Source organism: Mustela lutreola, chromosome 6, assembly GCF_030435805.1.
Source record: "Mustela lutreola isolate mMusLut2 chromosome 6, mMusLut2.pri, whole genome shotgun sequence".
Taxonomy (NCBI): domain Eukaryota; kingdom Metazoa; phylum Chordata; class Mammalia; order Carnivora; family Mustelidae; genus Mustela; species Mustela lutreola.
Window position 1 is genome coordinate 137,656,075 of NC_081295.1, and position 18,184 is coordinate 137,674,258.

The 18,184-nt window shown below is 42.7% G+C and overlaps 1 protein-coding gene across 10 annotated transcripts in view; it reads left to right on the forward strand.

Moving 5' to 3' along the window:
• The window catches only part of FARS2 (phenylalanyl-tRNA synthetase 2, mitochondrial), a 531,358-nt gene that overhangs the window by 382,781 nt on the left and 130,393 nt on the right, over nucleotides 1-18,184 (forward strand). For all 10 annotated transcript variants that reach the window (XM_059179166.1, XM_059179167.1, XM_059179172.1 and 7 more), the window contains one exon: nucleotides 4,002-4,153. In XM_059179166.1, coding sequence (XP_059035149.1) covers nucleotides 4,002-4,153 — 152 coding nt within the window. The remainder of the gene's footprint in view (nucleotides 1-4,001; nucleotides 4,154-18,184) is intronic.

Genomic DNA, 18,184 nt, shown 5'->3' on the forward strand with positions numbered 1-18,184 from the left:
TCTTTTTTTCTTATTTATGAATAAGTATTATATTTATCAAATGCTTCCTCTCTCTGGAAAAAAAAAAAAATCAGTGGTGTTTTTTTTTTTTTCCTTACATGTTCATTGGTAGATTGTTTTTGGTTTCAGAGCATTCCGATTATTCCAGAATAAACCCTACTTGGTCATTTTGTGTTCTTATGTCAATATGCTGTTTAATTGTATTTGCTGAAGTTATATTTAGGATTTTGTATGTAGGTTGTAAGGCGAAATTGGTCTACAATTGTTTTTTTCAGTTATTCTGTGATTATCCAGCTTTGGCTTAAAGTTTATAAACTCAATGAGATTAATTGATTTTTCCCTCCTTTTCTATTTCGTGAAATAGTTTGGGTGTTAAAGAGACTGCTTCACCTGAAATATTTGATAGTTATAGTATGAACCATCTAAGTCTAACACTTTTCTTTTGAGATTTGACTGATAATTCAATTTGGTACATTATCAATCAGTTTAAATTTTCTGTCTTGAGTGAAAATTATCATTTAATCCAAGTTTTCAAACTCATTGTTCTTAAGTAGTTCATAATATTGACTTGTGACTTTTAAAGTCTCTGTGATAACTATTTTTGATCACCTTTTCAATTCCAAAAAACCCAACAAATGACAACAACAACAAAAAACAACTGCCACGAGAATTATAGAGACTATCTCAAAAGAATAAATCAATTCATGATTATTTGATAAAACTAATAATATAGACATTGCTCATGTAGATCAAGAAAAGAAATGAGAAAACAAAAATAATACCAGATGCTATTTAAGACCTGTGAAAGGATTTCAGTCTAAACTGGAACCGGAAGATATGATATGGAGAATCCCACACATGCTCCCTCAGAAGAATGGAACTTGAGAATGAAGAGTGATTCCCTGTAAATGCCTGATTTACAGAGGACTGAGATTCATCTCCTGACCAGTGAACATCTGCCAAGAACCTTTCACCATCCTCCGGCCAGTGAACTCCCTGCTTGGACTCTGGCTGGCCTGCCTTCTCTGGGCACTCCTTCCCATTAATACAGCTGCCTCAACCCTCAATGGACTTACATTCAGCATGCATTTTTTTTAAGGATTTTATTTATTTATTTGAGAGACAGAGATCACAAGTAGGCAGAGAGGCAGGCAGGAGGAAGCAGGCTCCCTGCTGAGCAGAGAGCCCGATGCAGGGCTCGATCCCAGCACCCTGGGATCATGACCTGAGCTGAAGGCAGAGGCTTTTTAAAAAAATATTATTTTATTTTTTAATTTTTTAAAAAAGATTTTAGTTATTTATTTGACAGAGAGAGAGATCACAAGTAGGCAGAGAGGCAGGCAGAGAGAGAGAGAGGAGGAAGCAGGCTTCCCGCTGAGCAGAGAGCCCGAAATGGGGCTTGATCCCAGGACCCTAGGATCATGACCTGAGCGAAAGGCAGAGACTTAACCCACTGAGCTATCCAGGCGCCCCAGCATGCATTTTCTGAATTGCAACTCCTCTGCTCTTCCTTAATAATCTCAGTTTCTGGTAATTCGAGCTTGCCTCAGTTTATCTCTTCATTTAGTTTAACAGTTTTTTTTTTTTCCCCAGTTCTAAAATTATCTGGTTCTAAGATTGTGGATTATCAAGTTCCTACCAAATCACTTCACCTGTCCACCTCTTCTTTGTCATTGCATGTGGTCACTCTCTCCTTATCACAGCATAGCCAGGGATAGAGGCAAGTCTCTATGCCTTATTTCCCTGCCATGTCTGTTAGCTGGGCTGGTTGGAGAAGAAAGAACAGCTAAGTTGATTCACTGTAACTTGGCCATTGCTCACACAAGGTAGCCTTGTCATGAGCCCTGGAGAAGTTCCTGCAGTGTCATGGGACCTGTGCAGGGTAAGAGAGGTTTGAGGTTAAAAAGAAGATACATACCCCACCCTCAAAAACTGAAATATACTGGGAAGACAGACATTAAGTAACTACACAAATAATTACAAGAATGAATTGTAATTGTACTATGAATTGTACTATTGAATTGTACTATGTAAGAAAAGTCCAGGCTGCTGTAGCAAGGGACTACTGAAGCTGTGGTTGGAGGTGAACGTGGTAACTGAGGGGCAGAAGTAGGATAGGGAGGGCGAGAATCAGTGTCTGGAGGAAGGAGCTTAGTGTGTTCAAGAACCAAATAAGCCAGGCTGGTGTGAGCCTGGAGAACAACAGAGAGAGCTAGAACTTTTCAAGAATTGGGGACTTTATCCTAAAATAGTGGGAAGCCACTAGAAGTTTTTAATACCACCTCTGGCTAAGCATCAGGAATCCTACATTCCAATAGCCATAGGTCTGTAGTTATCTCATTTTCAAAACAGACTTTTATTTTCCCCTTCAAAGGAGTAGAAGCCACTAGGAGGTATCCCATATCTGACATATACCAATTAGTATAGTGAATGCTTCCTTTAGGTAATCCATTCCTTTAAACTTGTTATATATAATTCGTTAACTTGAGCTAGTTTGCAGTACAGCAGTCTGGGCTTTTCTCCTTGGTTTTTAAAACTCTAATTTACTGTAAAATGTATCTTTTTATGTCTCGGGGACCTCTAGTCTGGCTGACAGCCTTATTTTGTTATTACCATATTGTTGTCAGTGGGTTGCTGACACAGCTGCTCAGGTGGGCACCTGCCATGTCTGTCTTCAGAACTCAATGGTACCTCAGCTTGGGTCAACTAAAGAGGGCATTACATGCTAATTGTTGGCAATCCCAGTCTTTTATCCAAACTCCCTAAATTTCCATGTTCCTGAAGTGGCAGAAGATGTTGTCCAAGGGAAAAGCAACTGGTGCAATCACCATACTCCTATACTCTTACATTGACCCGTGGGTGATTTACTACAGGATTTTGATTTTGCCGGAGGAGAGAAAAACCAAGGATGTTTTTCAGAGGCCACGGTATTTTGTCAAAAGCACCTAGATAGTAGCTTTATTATGTTCATTTGAAATGTGTATTCTGAACCGATGCATTTGTCTGACAACTTTATTGATATTTCAAGTTGAATAATCATTTTTTGTGTGAGTATTTGGTTCTTCAGAGGTTTTGCCTTTTAAAAAGTTATACTTATTCTGATCAGTGATTCACCAAAGGGTTTATAGTGGTATCAGGCTTGGTGTAAACCAGTTTATAAATTTGCTTTTCTAACAGATTTATTTATACTTTAGCACATCTCCCCTGAGGACTTCATAGTTATATAAAGAAGATTTTTTATTGTAACAGTAACTTACAGACCAACACCTATTTTATATATATGTGTGTGTATGTGTTTGTGTGTGTGTGTGTGTGTGTGTGTGTGTGTATAAGCCATGTAAATAAAGGCAATAACTTTTAAAAGTATCTAATTTTAACTGTATATCCAAAATAATGATTAATGATAAGCTTGAATAAACTGGGAAAAATAGGGTAAAATGGGGGAAATGGCTACATTTGTGTTTATCCATCCTTAGAGCCATTATTTGAAAAATTACTCCCAAAGTGACTACTTACCATCCCAGTCCTTTATTCTAGTAATTAGAAATACTAACAAATAATGACATTACTAATTGAAATATCAATTTTGACAAGCCTTTACTTATTTCTCTATTAAAATGACTTCCTGAAAATATCACAGGAAGTTAATGAATCACTTGTTAATTAAATTTGAACTTTTCTTCTCTAGTATTCAAATGAAAAAACTGAAATATGGTATATTCAAATTGTTTTATACTAAATTGAACATTAATGGTTATATAAATATAATATATGGTAATGTTACACATGAATGTGATAAGAATCTGTAACATTCATAATGGAATTTGCTAATTTTGAATATTGGCTTATCTTTTAAGTTTATTTTGTTCCTGAAAATTCAAGTGCTGAAATAATGTTTTACCAGCATTTCCTAATTAGCCAAGTATAACTTTCTATGAAAAATTTAAACATTCTCAGGCAACTAACAAATCAATCTATCTTTTCTTCTCTTGTTTTGTTAGCCTTTTAGCAAATACCCCGCTGTGATAAATGACATCTCATTCTGGTTGCCCTCTGAGAATTATATAGAAAACGATTTCTATGACTTGGTACGGACAATTGGAGGAGACCTGGTGGAAAGAGTTGATCTGATAGACAAGTTTAAACATCCAAAGTAAGTAAAAAACTTTCTGATTTTATCCCTTTCTTGTCTCTATGTGACAAATGGCGTATGGAAATATATAATAAAATTTTGCTGAAACTCAGTGCATATGAGACAGAATGTCTCCAGAATTTATCATGAATATATAGTTTATTAGAAAAGACTTTTATATCAGTCCTTTCTGAAAATCTTTCTAAAATACAATTTTAGTCTTTCCTGCCTTAGTAAATATGTGAAACAGAATGTTTTAAAGATCTTGGAGTTTTTCAGTATTGTTTTTAGAAGTGATTTCTTACCATTATCACATCCCAGGAACAGAGGAGATGTGTCAGAAACAGGGGTTTGTGGAAAAAAAAGCTGTTCTGTCAGTCTCTCAGTGAATATTTATTAACCACTTGTCGCATGCCAAAAGCTGTATCAGGTCCTAGGATAAAGTTTAGTAACTTAATCAGGACCCATTTCGGTGTTGGCCTGTTTTCCCCTGGGGCGTGTGTGTGTGTGTGTGTGTGTGTGTGTGTGTATGCACGCATGCGCCCTGTAGTCTTACACGAATCAGATTTGATTCTACTTTGGTTTTAGAAAAGTTTTCTTGACTTGTATCATTAAGGATTTGTTCTGATCCATTGTTCTACTCTGTCTCATTCTTCCGGAATTCCAGTTCTGCATAAGAAGGCTCTCCTGTATGTGACTTCTCTACCTATTACTTTCTCTCTAATGTTTTAAAACTCATTTCCACGTCATTTTGAATGCTTTTCTCACTGCTGTCTCGTCTGTCCCTACTGTTGCCTGCAGTCTCTTCCTCCTCGCTCACATCCCATCTCCATCTTCGGTTACGTTGCTTTTCCCCCTTTTATGAGCTTGGCAAGCTCACATTTCAATTTCTTCTGTTTTCCTCTCTGAATTATTTCTGATTTGTAGTTTTACTTCATAGAGGAATTGCTTCATTTGGTTTTTAAAATTTATTGCAAGGTATTTGCCCAGCAATTTCTTACGATCCAGTGGCAACATTTTTTTCTATGACTTCTTTGTTAATAAGTTTTTCTTTCATCTTCCTTATTTTTTCCCCAGTTTTTAAATTGATGTGCCTGTGGTATGCATATGATTTGCCTTTTTGTTACTTGTATTTGAATGGCATTGGATTTTCTGAACCAGCTATGGGCACAAAGTTGAGGTATGAGTGTGGGTGTTGACATGGCAGGGAGGGGCCAGGGTGATCGTTCATGTTAACCATCCTCACCACTCTATGGCTATTATCCTCTCCAGTGCCAAGAAATAACTCTTTCTTTGAATATGGCTCATTCATCTCATTGATTCCTTGTGTAGTTCTGCCTCCCGCCCCAAATCCTCTCTTCTTACAAACAGAAGATCCGCCTTTGTTTACTTCAGTTTCAGCACTTATTGGTGATAAAGACTTTGAACTTCAGATTATAACCCTCAGGTCTGAGAAATGTGTCTTTGCTGGTATTTTCGGAGAAATGCCACTGCGTGTGTTTCCTTCCTTCCCATCTCATTAGTTTCTACTTGCTTTCAGCTGCTTTTGGCAGCCTTTAAATATATTTTAGAGTTTGCAGATGATGTCTCTTCCCTAACTTTACAGAAAACAGTATATATGGAGCAGCTTGGGTTTTTGACACGATGGAAGACCCATTCAGTTTGGGTCTTTTCTGTGAGAGAAATTTCTAGGAATTTGCATGTTGATAGTGAAATTCCAGTTACTTACTATTGAAGAAGAGGGAAAGTGTAGGACCAAGACTGATTATTCATTAGTAACTGAGATACCAAAAGGACATGACTTGTTATCTTTTCCCCATTGTTGTTTAATATTTAAAAAACCCATGGGAATTAAGGATTCAGAATCCATTCCTAATTTTGTACTTCTCAAGCTTTTGCCACCTGCCATTGCCTGAGCCCTGCCTCTACTCTCATATCATCAGTGTCAAAAGATAGAGGAGTAGCCCCTTCTGGTTGGAGATGATCAGATCTTAAAGGTTGGAGAGAGCTGTAATGGCCTGGATGTGGGAATAAGTGTGGTTTTGGGTTCAGGTAAATACTAGGATTTTCGGACTGGGTAGTGATTTGTGTTGGTGAGAGTAAATGCTGAATGGGCATGCTAATTGGAGAAATTGCTGTGAGAGTGAGGTAACGTTGGAGTCCTTTGCCCATGGACGTACCGGGCAGGCAGATATTCCATTAAAAAAAAAGAAAGAAAGAAAGAAATCACTGGACTGTATAGGAGTGCTCTACTGATGCAGGTCTATACACACAACCATATTCTAGTTTATGAAAGGAGAATCTATCCAGTTGCTTCCACTGTGGACACAGTACCACAGTACTTTTGATTGGGAATTTGAAAACAACCAACCAACCAAAAAAATACTTTTTATTGGCACTGACCTTACCATTTTTAAGTGAATGTTAAACAGATATTTAAGGCCAATTATTCTAAAGCTATGCCAAATGATTAGCCTGCCCAGAGTGCACACCTGTCTCAATAAGGGCCTTTCTGTTTGGAGTAAGGTTTCTGAGGCAGAGGTTGCTAATTACCTCTCAATATCCAATCCCCCATTAAAAAAATAATGTAGCATTGATTTTTTTGTCTAAGCAGCTTGCCAGCTAACTAAAAGCCTCCACTTCTAAGCCTCCACTATAACTAGGTGTATCTTTGTGGCCAAGTCTAGCTAATGACCCATAAGTAGAGGTGTTTAGGTATTTCTGAAAGTTTCCCTGAAAAGTTGGGTTGAGGCTGTCCTTTTCTTTTCTGCCATTTGGATGTGAATGTAATGGCTGGTACTTCAGCACCCATTTTGGACCATGGTATGACCTTGGCAATGGAAGTTGTGTCGAGTACAACCTCGGTCTCTAGCACTGGAGTGTCAGTTCAGCCCTGGACTTTTATGTGAGAGACAAATATCTTGTTGAAGCCACTGGTTTTTAGATCTTTGTTACTGACAACCAAAGGTAAACTTTGCTATTACAGCCCTGAGGGAAAGGATAGACTTACAGAAAGGGACACATTATTTAGTAATAGTGACTCACTGACTAAAGACCCTCAGGAAATATCTAGGATAGGAGGGTGGCAAACCGTTTCTGTTGAGGGCCAGTTTGTAGATAGTTTTGACTTTGAGGGCCATAGGGTCTCTGCAACATCTGTGCCCTACTCTGCTATTGTAAAAGCCATGGACGAAATGAACCAAACAAACATGGCTGTGTTCCAGCAAAGCCTTAATTACAAAAACAGGTGATGGGCTAGGTTTGGCCCATAGTTTGCTGACCCCTGATATACAGGAGGGAGCCACATACAATTCTTTAACTGACCCCTGCTCATATATTCTAAAATTCTCCTCTCGGATGTCTTTTTTCCTCGGGCACCCTGCACCCTCCTCTTCTCCTTCCAGTAAGAGTTCCTGACTTGGGTGGTGGCAAGTGGAGGGTCACCTGATCTTGTACTCATCAGTGCCTATCTGGAGTTTAGGACTTACTTATTTTCTAAATGCATAAATTAAATACTAGATTAAATATTGTTAGGTAGTCTAAAGAGCTCTGACCCTTTCTTTGCCTAACATCAAGAACTGAGAAATGCTAGTAGTGCGTGAAAGACTCTTCGAAATAAACAAGTAGTTGAACAAATTATGTCTTTTTTTCTTGCCATGTCTTGCGAACAAGAGCAGATCCCAAGATGCCTCAGGGAGACACAACAGCTGAATAGGAACCTAATTTCATAATGATAGACAAATGGGCACATTTTTCTGGGTTACAGATAATAGTCTGTCCTGAATGGTCACAGATAACAGCTGTTCAGGTTAGAAGATGATGACTTTTTGTTCTAGCCCGTGCGGCTCAGATAGGACAGATTTAGATTGAGCTCAAGGTAGAGGCTTTCGGAAGTTAGAATTGGGGGATTTAAAAGACTTACTTGACTGGACTACAAGAAATGGTTGGTGGGGAGGATGCCCCAGGTGTCTATAGCAGGTGCTCCCTGGCCGTGTCCCCAGATCAGTGCTTCTTATAGACCTCCTCCATGTTTCTGGGGCTGCTGCTCACTCCATGCATTCTGCTCAGTCATGGACATGCTTTCCTGAATCCATGAACCCAAGCCAGGTTCTAGTTGGGGCTGAGATGCTAGAGGCAAGCATCCTGAGCCATGGGCACCGAAGGCGAGTCCCACCGAAGGCGAGTGCCAGCTCTGTTCAGGCCTCCTTGATCCAGTTAATGGTTCTGTTCTTCCTGACTGACCACTTGAATTGGAACAAATTTAGCATAGGTTGGTACCAGAGCACTTGTCGGCAGTTTTTCATGGTGTGCCCAAGAGGGACTTCACCAAGAGAGGCACTTTCTCCGTGTGGCTGGCCCCCCTTCTCAGTGGATTTGAATCACGGGTATTACCTGCTCCTAATTGGCCACAGCATGGGGGCAGGTGTCCCTGTGGATAAGGCAGTTGGGGTGACTTCTCCTTCCTTCTTCCCTTCCTCTTGTTTTTCCTTCCTTAATCTCTTCTTTCTTTCTTTCTTTCTTTCTTTCTTTCTTTCTTTCTTTCTTTCTTTCTTTCTTTCTTTCGTATGTTTGATTTTGCTTTGTCAAATTGCATCCAATAAAAACATAAAAGTTTAAAAATGAAAAGGTGGAGATTCACCCATCACGTCAACACCCTAACACCACATTTCTTCATATCGTTACATTTTCCCTGTCTTGACTTTCTTCATGTGTATGCTCCAGATGACATTTGATCCCGGAATGATGCATGCTATGTATTATCAGCCTTCTGGTCTAGAGTGGGGTTCTTCAGCCTCTCCACTACTGATATTTGGGGCCAGATAATTCTTTGTTGGGGGGGGCTGTTCTGTGCACCCCAAGATGTCAGCAGTACCTCTGACCAGTCTCAACCCCTACCAGCACCTTATGATGACCAAAAATGCTTCCTGACATTGCCAGATATCCCCGGTCAGGCAAAATTGCCCTCAGTTGAGAACCACTGGGATATTTAGTGGAGAATTTCTTATGTCTTCTAAAAAATATTATTTCTTAAAACCATGCTTTACTTTTGTGTTCTGACCAGCAGGGAAAAGGGACAGAAGGACTTTACAAGAGGGAGGTGTTCCAGCAGGGCTTCTTGTGGTTCCAAGAAACACACATGACAAAACATCAGAAAAGCTGGGCACCCCAGCTTTCTTCAGAAAGAGCTGGAGCTAGGGCAGGGTCTGACCTTTCTGTCTCCATTGCTCTTTCTGGGGTTTGTCTACCAATTTCTGCTTCTCTGTCATGTTTTATTTCCTCATGCCCTCTCAGGCTCTCCCCTGCTTCCTGCTTTCCACCATATAGCTTATGCTCTCTCTGTATTTGGCGGAGCTCAGAATGCCCTGCCCAGCCCCCAAGTCTAAATGACCTTCAGGTGTCAGTGCTCAGCACCATTTGCTAGCACTTTGCCCAATTCTGACATTCCCGACAAAGGAGTCTCACCGGCCTGAGATTTTCTGGCCAAGTCAGAGGTCACTGACCAGCTGGAGGACAGGTTCTCCTGGAATCAGGTGTCTGCCCTCGCTCTAATTAGCCACATGAGTCAAAGGGACAGGCCTCTGACCTTGTTTTATAGGTCGGTAGGTTTACTGTCTATATGGAGCTTTCTTTGTTTTCTCTGTAGCCTGAACTCAATAGCTTCCGACTCAGGCACTGCCATTTTCAGACTGCCTTGAACTTCACACAAAGGCCTGTTGTAAGAATGTTAACCAATCGCTTCTCGAGTTCCTATGTTATAGGACACATTGGGCTCATTGGGACCACATGGATAGTAAGGGAAGAGATCCCAATTTTTGTGGGACTAAATAACGCAAGAAGAGTGAACTAGCAATAAAAAACAGAAGGTGATAATAAGGTAGGTTAAGCCTCGTGTGTGGCCTGCACAGTTTCTTGCATGTGTCTGATGCCCCACAAGCCTTCCCCATGTGAGGGGCAATGTCCAGGGCTATAGGTTCAGAGCAGGGCAGCCATTGGTCTGGGAAGATTTCCCAGGAGATGAGACAGCGAACTCTGCATGTCTGTCTCCCTTCTGCTATCTTGTGAATGAGTTGTACACAGCTCATTCTCAGTGAGTGCCTCCGAGTAGAAACCTTCAGTTCCTGTGAAAAGAACCCTGGGTTGTTATGTTCTTTTGTTTCTGGGGCAGATTCACTCAGGGCGGCCACTTGAAGACAGACGGGATTTATTTAAGAAAATGCCTGAATCAGAACAGGAAACCCATTTGGAACCAAGGCAGGTCTAAGGGCTAGAGATCTTTTGAAACCAGGCACCTCTGGCTCTATCCCTCCGCTTGCTCCTCTCAGCCAGGGACCACTCCTAAAACAGCTCAGCCCCACTTTCCAGAACACAGAACCACAGTCTGAACATTTACAACCAGAAGGGTTCATGGGACATTTTTTCAGAACTAGCCTCGTAGGTGTGGACCTCCTTCCCCCATCCCCCACCAGTCTGCTCCTCAGAGCTCTGTGTAACTGCTCTTGATGTTGACTCATTCATATCTTGTGTTCCTTATGTGCACTTAAACTTTTCCAGGCTATTCCGCTTGATGGAAATTCCGTAGGGCACTATGGCATAGTCTCTCACTTCTGTCTTCCTACAGTGTTTAAATTGGAAGGAGGCTGGCTGCCTGCGTGATGCTTGGTGGATGGCTCATTGATCCTTCTTCGTTCCTTAGAGGAGCTTTTGTTAAATGGCTGGAAGTATTTTATGACCTAAAAAGTAGAGGCAATGTAGGCCAGTGGAAAGAGCTCAGAATTTAGAGGCAGAGGCCATCAGCGGAGTCTTGGCCCTTCACATCTTAGAAGTCCCATAAAGGGATTCTCTGACCTCAGTTCCTCATCTGCCAACCAAGGGTGTTAACATCAGCCAGAAATGGCAGCTGCAAAGATTAGGTGAGCCTATAGGTGTGAAATGCTTTGAAAACAGCACAGAGTTGGTTCAAAAAAAAAAAAAATTTAATAGCTATCACAGGAAAAACCAGTAACTTTCACAGTCAGCCCATCTTGCTTATTAAAGAGTAACCTCGGCACAGCCAGGAGTCTTGGATTTGGCCGCCAAATACATACAACTAGGAAGTTCTGGTCATCGCGGGAAGCAGAGTGAGACTTCATATAAAACTATCATTCTGAAGTAATCCATGTTCTTCCTGCAGCTTAAGGAGTACATGTTCAATCATAAAAAAATAAAAATACTTCGTAAAGTGGCATAGATGTTGGTCAGCAGAGTCGCGTCGTCAATATGGCTGTTCTCTGGGTTCTGTATTGGGAAAACGCCATGGCTGGTGGCAGGTGCGGTGACATCTCCGGTTTACAGATCACTCCCTGGTCCTGTTTCTTGTGACAGAGCCAAAGAAGTGCAGTTATCTGAACTTAAAGCTTGGCCAGCAATGAAAAGCCAGCGACAGCTAATCTTGAGAGAGCTTGTCAGAAGTTGTGTCCCCTTGAAACTGACAGTATGAGGTACCAGGGAGCTGGCTCGGGGCGGATAGGCCTGCTTTAGAACTCTCCTGGCTTCTTTCCCTTTCTTCACTTTTATTGCCATGCTGGTGGCGTGAGTCTAAGAACTTTTATTGTTGTGGTTCAGACAGCCCAGAAAGCAATTCTAAGAACACTATTTTTAGCCTGGGTATTTGTTTTTCCCTACCTTCCTCCCTTTAGCTCCTTCCCTAAAAGCCTTCTTTTTTAAAGCGGCCCAGGAGGGGTGCATTTTCTCTGGGTCACACAGAAGCCCTGCTTGCCACCAGCGTTAGACAAATTAAAACACAATTAGCTCAGCCCCCGAACGTGCCCTGTCCCCTAGCACTTCACCATTTGCTGAAGGAGCCTTTGACATTACCTTCAGCACTGACCCAGCAGGGCCCTGGGAGCAGCGTCTTGGCACAGAGCAGAGAAGGAGTGGAGAGACTGCTCGTTGACAGCCAGACAAAGAGAGGGGCCTAGATCGTCAGTGATCTGCTGTGTGCATGCACACCTTCATGAAAATTAACCATGAAGCCGCTCTTCCCTCTTTAACTTTCAATTAGCGGTTTTCAGGGAATTCTTTGGCTATAATCTTCACTTGGCATCCCGTGCACCTTTTAGCAGCGTGGAGACTGAATGCTCTCTTTCTAAGATGCAAGGCAGAAGTAACCCACTTCCCTTGATATTTCCCTGTCCCACCCCCAACAGAATCGATCAGATGAGAGTTAAAATGCACACCAAGGACAACCTGTGAGGGGAATCTCAGCCACAGAATTGGCAGAAATGTGATGGGGAGGGGCAGCCCCAACCCCTCATTTTGGGCAGCGACGAGTCATGCTCTGCATCATTCTGGATCTTTGAATCTGTTATCCAGGTCACAAGGTCACTTCTTTCAACTAGCTACCACCCAAACGTGAATCCCAGAGCTGCAGTGGGAGCCTGACTCCCACTCCCAGCTGCACCGTCCATATGGGGTCAGCGACCTTGCCCTTCACACCACACAGAGGCTTAGCCTTGACTGTACCGTGACCCTCACAGTTACTGAGGATGTCTTAGTAACCAAGAAATTTATGACTCCAAATACGGCCTGGCACTGCGCAGCTTCAGAATCTTACGCAGAATAACCTAACGGTTATCCTGATTATGGATCTTGGAGTCGAGTCTTTAAAGATGAGATTTATAAGAAAGTTTCTGAGACCTATTTGAATTTCTGAGCAGCGGAGATGGGCTCAGCAGACCTGCCGATTCCTCCGGCTCCAGCTCCAGCCAGGATGCAGCTGGGATGCACAGTGCGCGGGCCGGGTTGGTGTCCAAGTGTCCCTTGGGCTAGTTACCTTCCTTAGCTTGGTCATAACTGAGACTTAAGCTGCTGGTGTGAAAAAGCAAACAGAGACCTCTAGGGATGAGGGGTCAGCTCCAAGGGAAAGGACCAGTGGTGTATACAGTTGGTCCAAATCGCATCCTAGATCTAGGGCCCCTTTCTTATTGGGGACATTTGGGAGGGTGCCATGCGGTCAGCAGGCCCGGTGGAAGTGGGTGGCAGAGCAGATGAGCAGTCACAGAGAAGCCGGGCTTAGGGCCGCACACAGTCTGCTGCCACCCCAGGGCTCTGTCCCCTCCTTAGAGGTGGGGTGGATCTGGAGTCCAGATGTGGGGGTGGAATGTAAGGGATACTTAAGGTGGGAAAGCCTGGTGACCAACAGGAACTTCGATTTGTTGTTTTTTTTTTTTTTTTGTTGGTTTGTTTTGTTTTAACAGCCTATAGCTCCAAGGGGGAATCTACTTACTCAAGTGTCGTTTGGAGCCACAGAAAGCAGGACTATGACCAGAATTTAATCAGGTGTCTAGTGAGGACAGAGCAAGGTAGAATGTTCTGGAAGATTTACTGAAGAAGAGAAGGATACCTCAAGGCAATGTAGTGCCAGTCAGGGCATCCTGTTCCAGTGGGGCTGCTGTGGTCAAGAGAGGACTAGTTAGACAGACACTTAGGAAATGAATTGAGGAACTTCTGTTCAGATCTCCCCAGCATGTCACCGCCACCTGCTCACGGAGACCTCAGCCTCCTGCAGAGTTCCTATCAAGTATTTCTGGAGGCTCCTAAGGGTGTCCGCATTTGCTTATGCAGACTTCCCCTGAGCATGCCAGTGATTCATGGGGGACCCTGGTTTCCTCCTGGATATCGCCAGTCCTGCTGCTGCCCCAGCCAGCACACCCATGAGACTTTGGGGGGTCTTCATGGGGTCTTGCACTGTTTCAGTTTTGGGCAGAGCTGTGCCTTCCTTTGAGGGTGTGGCACCTGTCACACAGCTCTGCTTTGAGCCCCATGTCCCTTCCTACTCCGCAGAGCCCCTCCCTCGAGGCTTTTCCCTCCAAGCAAACCCCTGCCAAAAAAGGCTCTGGGATTCCAGTGCAGACCTGACTCCCGCTGAGTTCAGACCAGAATCTCTTCCTCAGAAACAAAGTTCAGCAAAATCAACAAAATGCCAGTCACCTTCTCCTCTTTTGTGAACAGAACTATTTTTGCAAGATGTCTTAATATTTCTCAGAGGAGAAAGAATACCCCACGAAAGTTTTTAGATTATGTATTTGACAGATCCGGCCACTTTTCTTGTTATCCACTTCCTCCTGACAGGAAGTGACGATAGTAAGATGAGAAGAGAGGGAACCCTCAGTGAAAATGAAGCCGGTGAAATATTTGTGCAAGGGATGACAGCTGTGGTCTATGCATTTACGCAGAATTTTACTGGAATAATTGCTTATCCCAGCATTTATTAAATATAGTAATCTCTCCTAGCTGGTCATCTGTCTGGCAACACACATGATATCAGTGACGGTGGAATAAGCATTTCTAACACGTCTGTTCTGGCAATTTCCACGTTGCATTGTATTCATACAGTTCCCACCCCTGCACTGTGAGTTATGGCCAGCCATTGGGACTTTAACTTTCTACTCTATTTGAGGAATAAAATATAGCAGCCACTCAATAAACATATGATGAATGAATGATAAAAAGAACGAAAACCCAGGAACAACATACCGACATCATGTTTTCTCCAGCTATAACTGACATCCATTTCTCTGTAGACCAGAAAGAGACCCCACGGGGTCACATTTTGCAGATGGGTGACCAGAACCCTTTACTATCAGTCATGATGGTTTCTTACTGAGGAGAAACAGAGTAGGGGGTGAGGATGGCTCCTCAGGAACAGGAATTGAATTATAGCAAGTTGGATTCTGAGTAAACTGCTGGTTTAAAAATAGTGGTTTTGAGATTAGTGTTCACATGGAGAAAGGAAGAAAGGAAAGAGGGAAAAAAAAGTACCTTTGAAGAAGATTGGTTGTATCCTCTGTAAAATATATTTTAATACTCTGAGCTCCCAGGATCAGAAAAGTGTTAGAAGTATGCAAATTGTCCATGATTACCTAAGAAACCCTTTCCTTGATTGGAAGAGCAGAAATCACAGGGCTGAAGAGAAATTCAAGGAGTCAAATTATAACATGTTTGTGTGTATGTTTGTTTGCCACAGGTGAGGAACAAGGGGAAACTGTGAAGGAAGGTAACATGAAAGGAAGAAAAAAGCTATCTGTACAAGGAGGGCAGAGAAGCCTTAGCTCTCTTGAACGTGGGCTTTCCAAACCACTACATACCTACGCCATGCCATTTAGAGTCGTAGGAGTAGTGGATCCCTGACATGGCTGCCAACATCCTTTTCTAGCAGCAGCTTCTGCCCTCATGTGCCTGGCTCATAGGACAGCTTCCACACTGGTCCAGTGGGACTCTGTCCCCAGACGTAAGTGATTGCTTCAGGAGTAGGCACCTTGTAAAGCTGGGCCAGTAGGCCTTTTCTCCATAATGTTTGGATGGAAGACGAAAAAGAGCTTAGGCTGCGAATGATATATCTAGGAGCCATCTCTGGCCACAATTCAGTGAATGTGGGGAGCAGAGAAGGAGAAGGAAACGGAAGAACAGAGATATGACATGGAGAGAAGAACTGGTGTGGTTGAGTCCTCGGTTCCATTCTGTTCTGGGACCAGCTACACTCCACCCTTCCCACAGTTCAGTTGTCCACTCCTTGCTCAGATTCCCTAAGCAAGTGTAACCCCCTGTTGTTTAAGTTGGTTTAACGTGGGTTTCCATTATTTGAGATCAAATGAGTTCTAAGACATGTAATTACAAACTTAAGGTGTTGGAAGAGGGCAGGAAGGAAGATGGTGACAGGCCAAAGTCATCAGCTTCTTTTCCAGAGAACTCTGGAACACCAGAGAGTTGAGGCTGCAGGGGCCCTTGAGTTCCAGATGTTTCTGTTCTGATTCTGGTTCTGAATGGTTCTTTTCCTCTTAGCTAGAGTAGCTAAAACTTAATGTATCTCAAGTTGTGATTCCTTCATCCTAGCGACCATGAATATGAACACTTCCCATGGGTGCGGCACAATGCTATCTGTGATGCTTATGGTCAGAAGATATAAAAATGACTTTTAAAATGAGCTCTTGTCCTCAAGGAGCTCACAGTCTGATAGGAGGGTCAGTGCACGTAGATATTTGCAATTTAATATGAGAAATGTCTTAGATAACGGATGGCACCACCATGATTTCAAAGAAGAGTAACACCTCTCTTGCCCTAAATGATCAGGAAGTGTTTACAGGTCATGGTTCAGCTAACAGGTAAGAGTTAGCTATGGAATGGGCCAAGATATTCCAGGCAGAGAAGGCCACATGCACAAAGACAGGAAGAGAGAGAGATGAAAATACTTTACTGTGCCCAGCATACAGGAAGCATGGCGGAGTGGGCGGAAATGAAGCTGGAGGGTTCAGGAGGAGCTAGATCTTAAAGGCCTTGCATTTCCTTATACACATGTGGACTTTTCTGGTAGAACATGTAGGGAGTCATGTGCTAATTTAGCTGTTTTCAAATTTGGAAGTGATTATCTGTCTTGAGACTCTATTGGCCCTGGCTAAAGCCAGAGGTAGGAAAGATGGAGAAGCACATCTCAATAGCTTATCTGTATGGAGGAGATGAGTCTGAGCTGAGACAGTGGCCAGGGCTTTATGGGAGAAGCTGACCAATGGGAAGGATATTTGGGAGTTAAAATCCACAAGAATGGTGGAGCCCATTGAAGAAGTGAGCATGGAGATGAAGGAATCCAATATAACCTCCAAGTCCTGAGTGGTATGACTGAGAGGACGAGAGGGCTGACCTTGAGGTAAGGGGTTAAGTATGGGAAGCAGTGCTTTGGTGGAGATTATTTGGTTACTTTCGGTCCTCTTGAGTTTTAGGTGGGCTGCCTGGGAATGCCGGCCCAAGAGCTCATGAGAGACGGGCCCAGATTAGAGTATACTGTTGGCAGTTGGCGCTCTGGTCAGAACTGAGATGCCCAGGGTGTGTCTGGAACAGAAGGGGAAGGCGAAGAACTCCAGGAAAGGCTTAAAGAGATGGAAGAGAAAACGAGTGAGTTGCAGGAATTAAGAAGGGTGACCCAGAAGGTCCAAGTAGAGGAGCAGAGGCTGGGGCATTAAAGCATGGAAGGTCCATCTTACACGAGCAAGATTAGAGAGCAGTCAGGTGACCTGCCAAGACCACATGGATTTGGCCAGTCCGAAGCCTTCAGGAGCAGGTTCAAGGACAGGAATTACTTTGGTGAATCATATTTCTTCTCCTTTCCCCCTTGTTTTGGCTTCACAAATATTTATTCCATAAATGTTAGTAATTAGAGAATACTTGATATAATGGATATATGCAGAGGGTTGATATGTAGGGAGCAAACAAAATGTCCTAACTCTGGCACCTAGACCTGGGTCTTCATGGCTATGTGTTTGGTGATGTTGGTTTGGAATAATGTTGTGGGGAAGTTTCACTTTCCAGTCACTTACCTGTTTGTATGTTCCCTTCCCCTCCAGCTCATTTAAAGGGTGGTAGGGCAGGGGAGCCCTCTCTGAGAAGCAGGAATTATACAGGAACAAGGCTTTGAGATTAGTCTCCTGCACTCGGGTGGCCCACTTAAGATAAGCCTCATTAAATGCACTTCAGAGGAGATAGCCCAGTGTATTGAACTTAAGAAAGGACATGGCATGCCAATTAAGACCTGAAAATATGAATGGAATTTGGAATTTCAACAATACTTTGATCAGCACTTCTTAAAATGGTATGGGGGTGTCGGGGGAGAAGACTCCTTAAGGTGATGTGTACTTCCCTTCGGCTGCACACAGCCTCCTGCTTCAAAGGAGGAAGCCACCCCGGGGGACAGAAGTGCAACCAAGTACCAAAAAAAAAAAAAAAAAAAAAAATTAGGCTTGACCTCCGCTCACCTCTCAAGGCAAAAACAGCCTCCTCAAAATGAGAGAAATAAAGCCAGGAAAAGAAGGTGTGAGGCATATATCATAAGGGAAACAGAGAGGAGTAGATTTTGATTATATTTAGAATGTTATTTTTTTTTAACCTAGATTGAATCAAGGAATACCTGTACGTTGAACTTCTTCGTTACAGGATTCCTACTGCCAGAAAGCCTATTTAAATATGAATCCCAAATAATGTGATATCACATCTGATACAGGAATATATCTGGCAATATTAAACAGA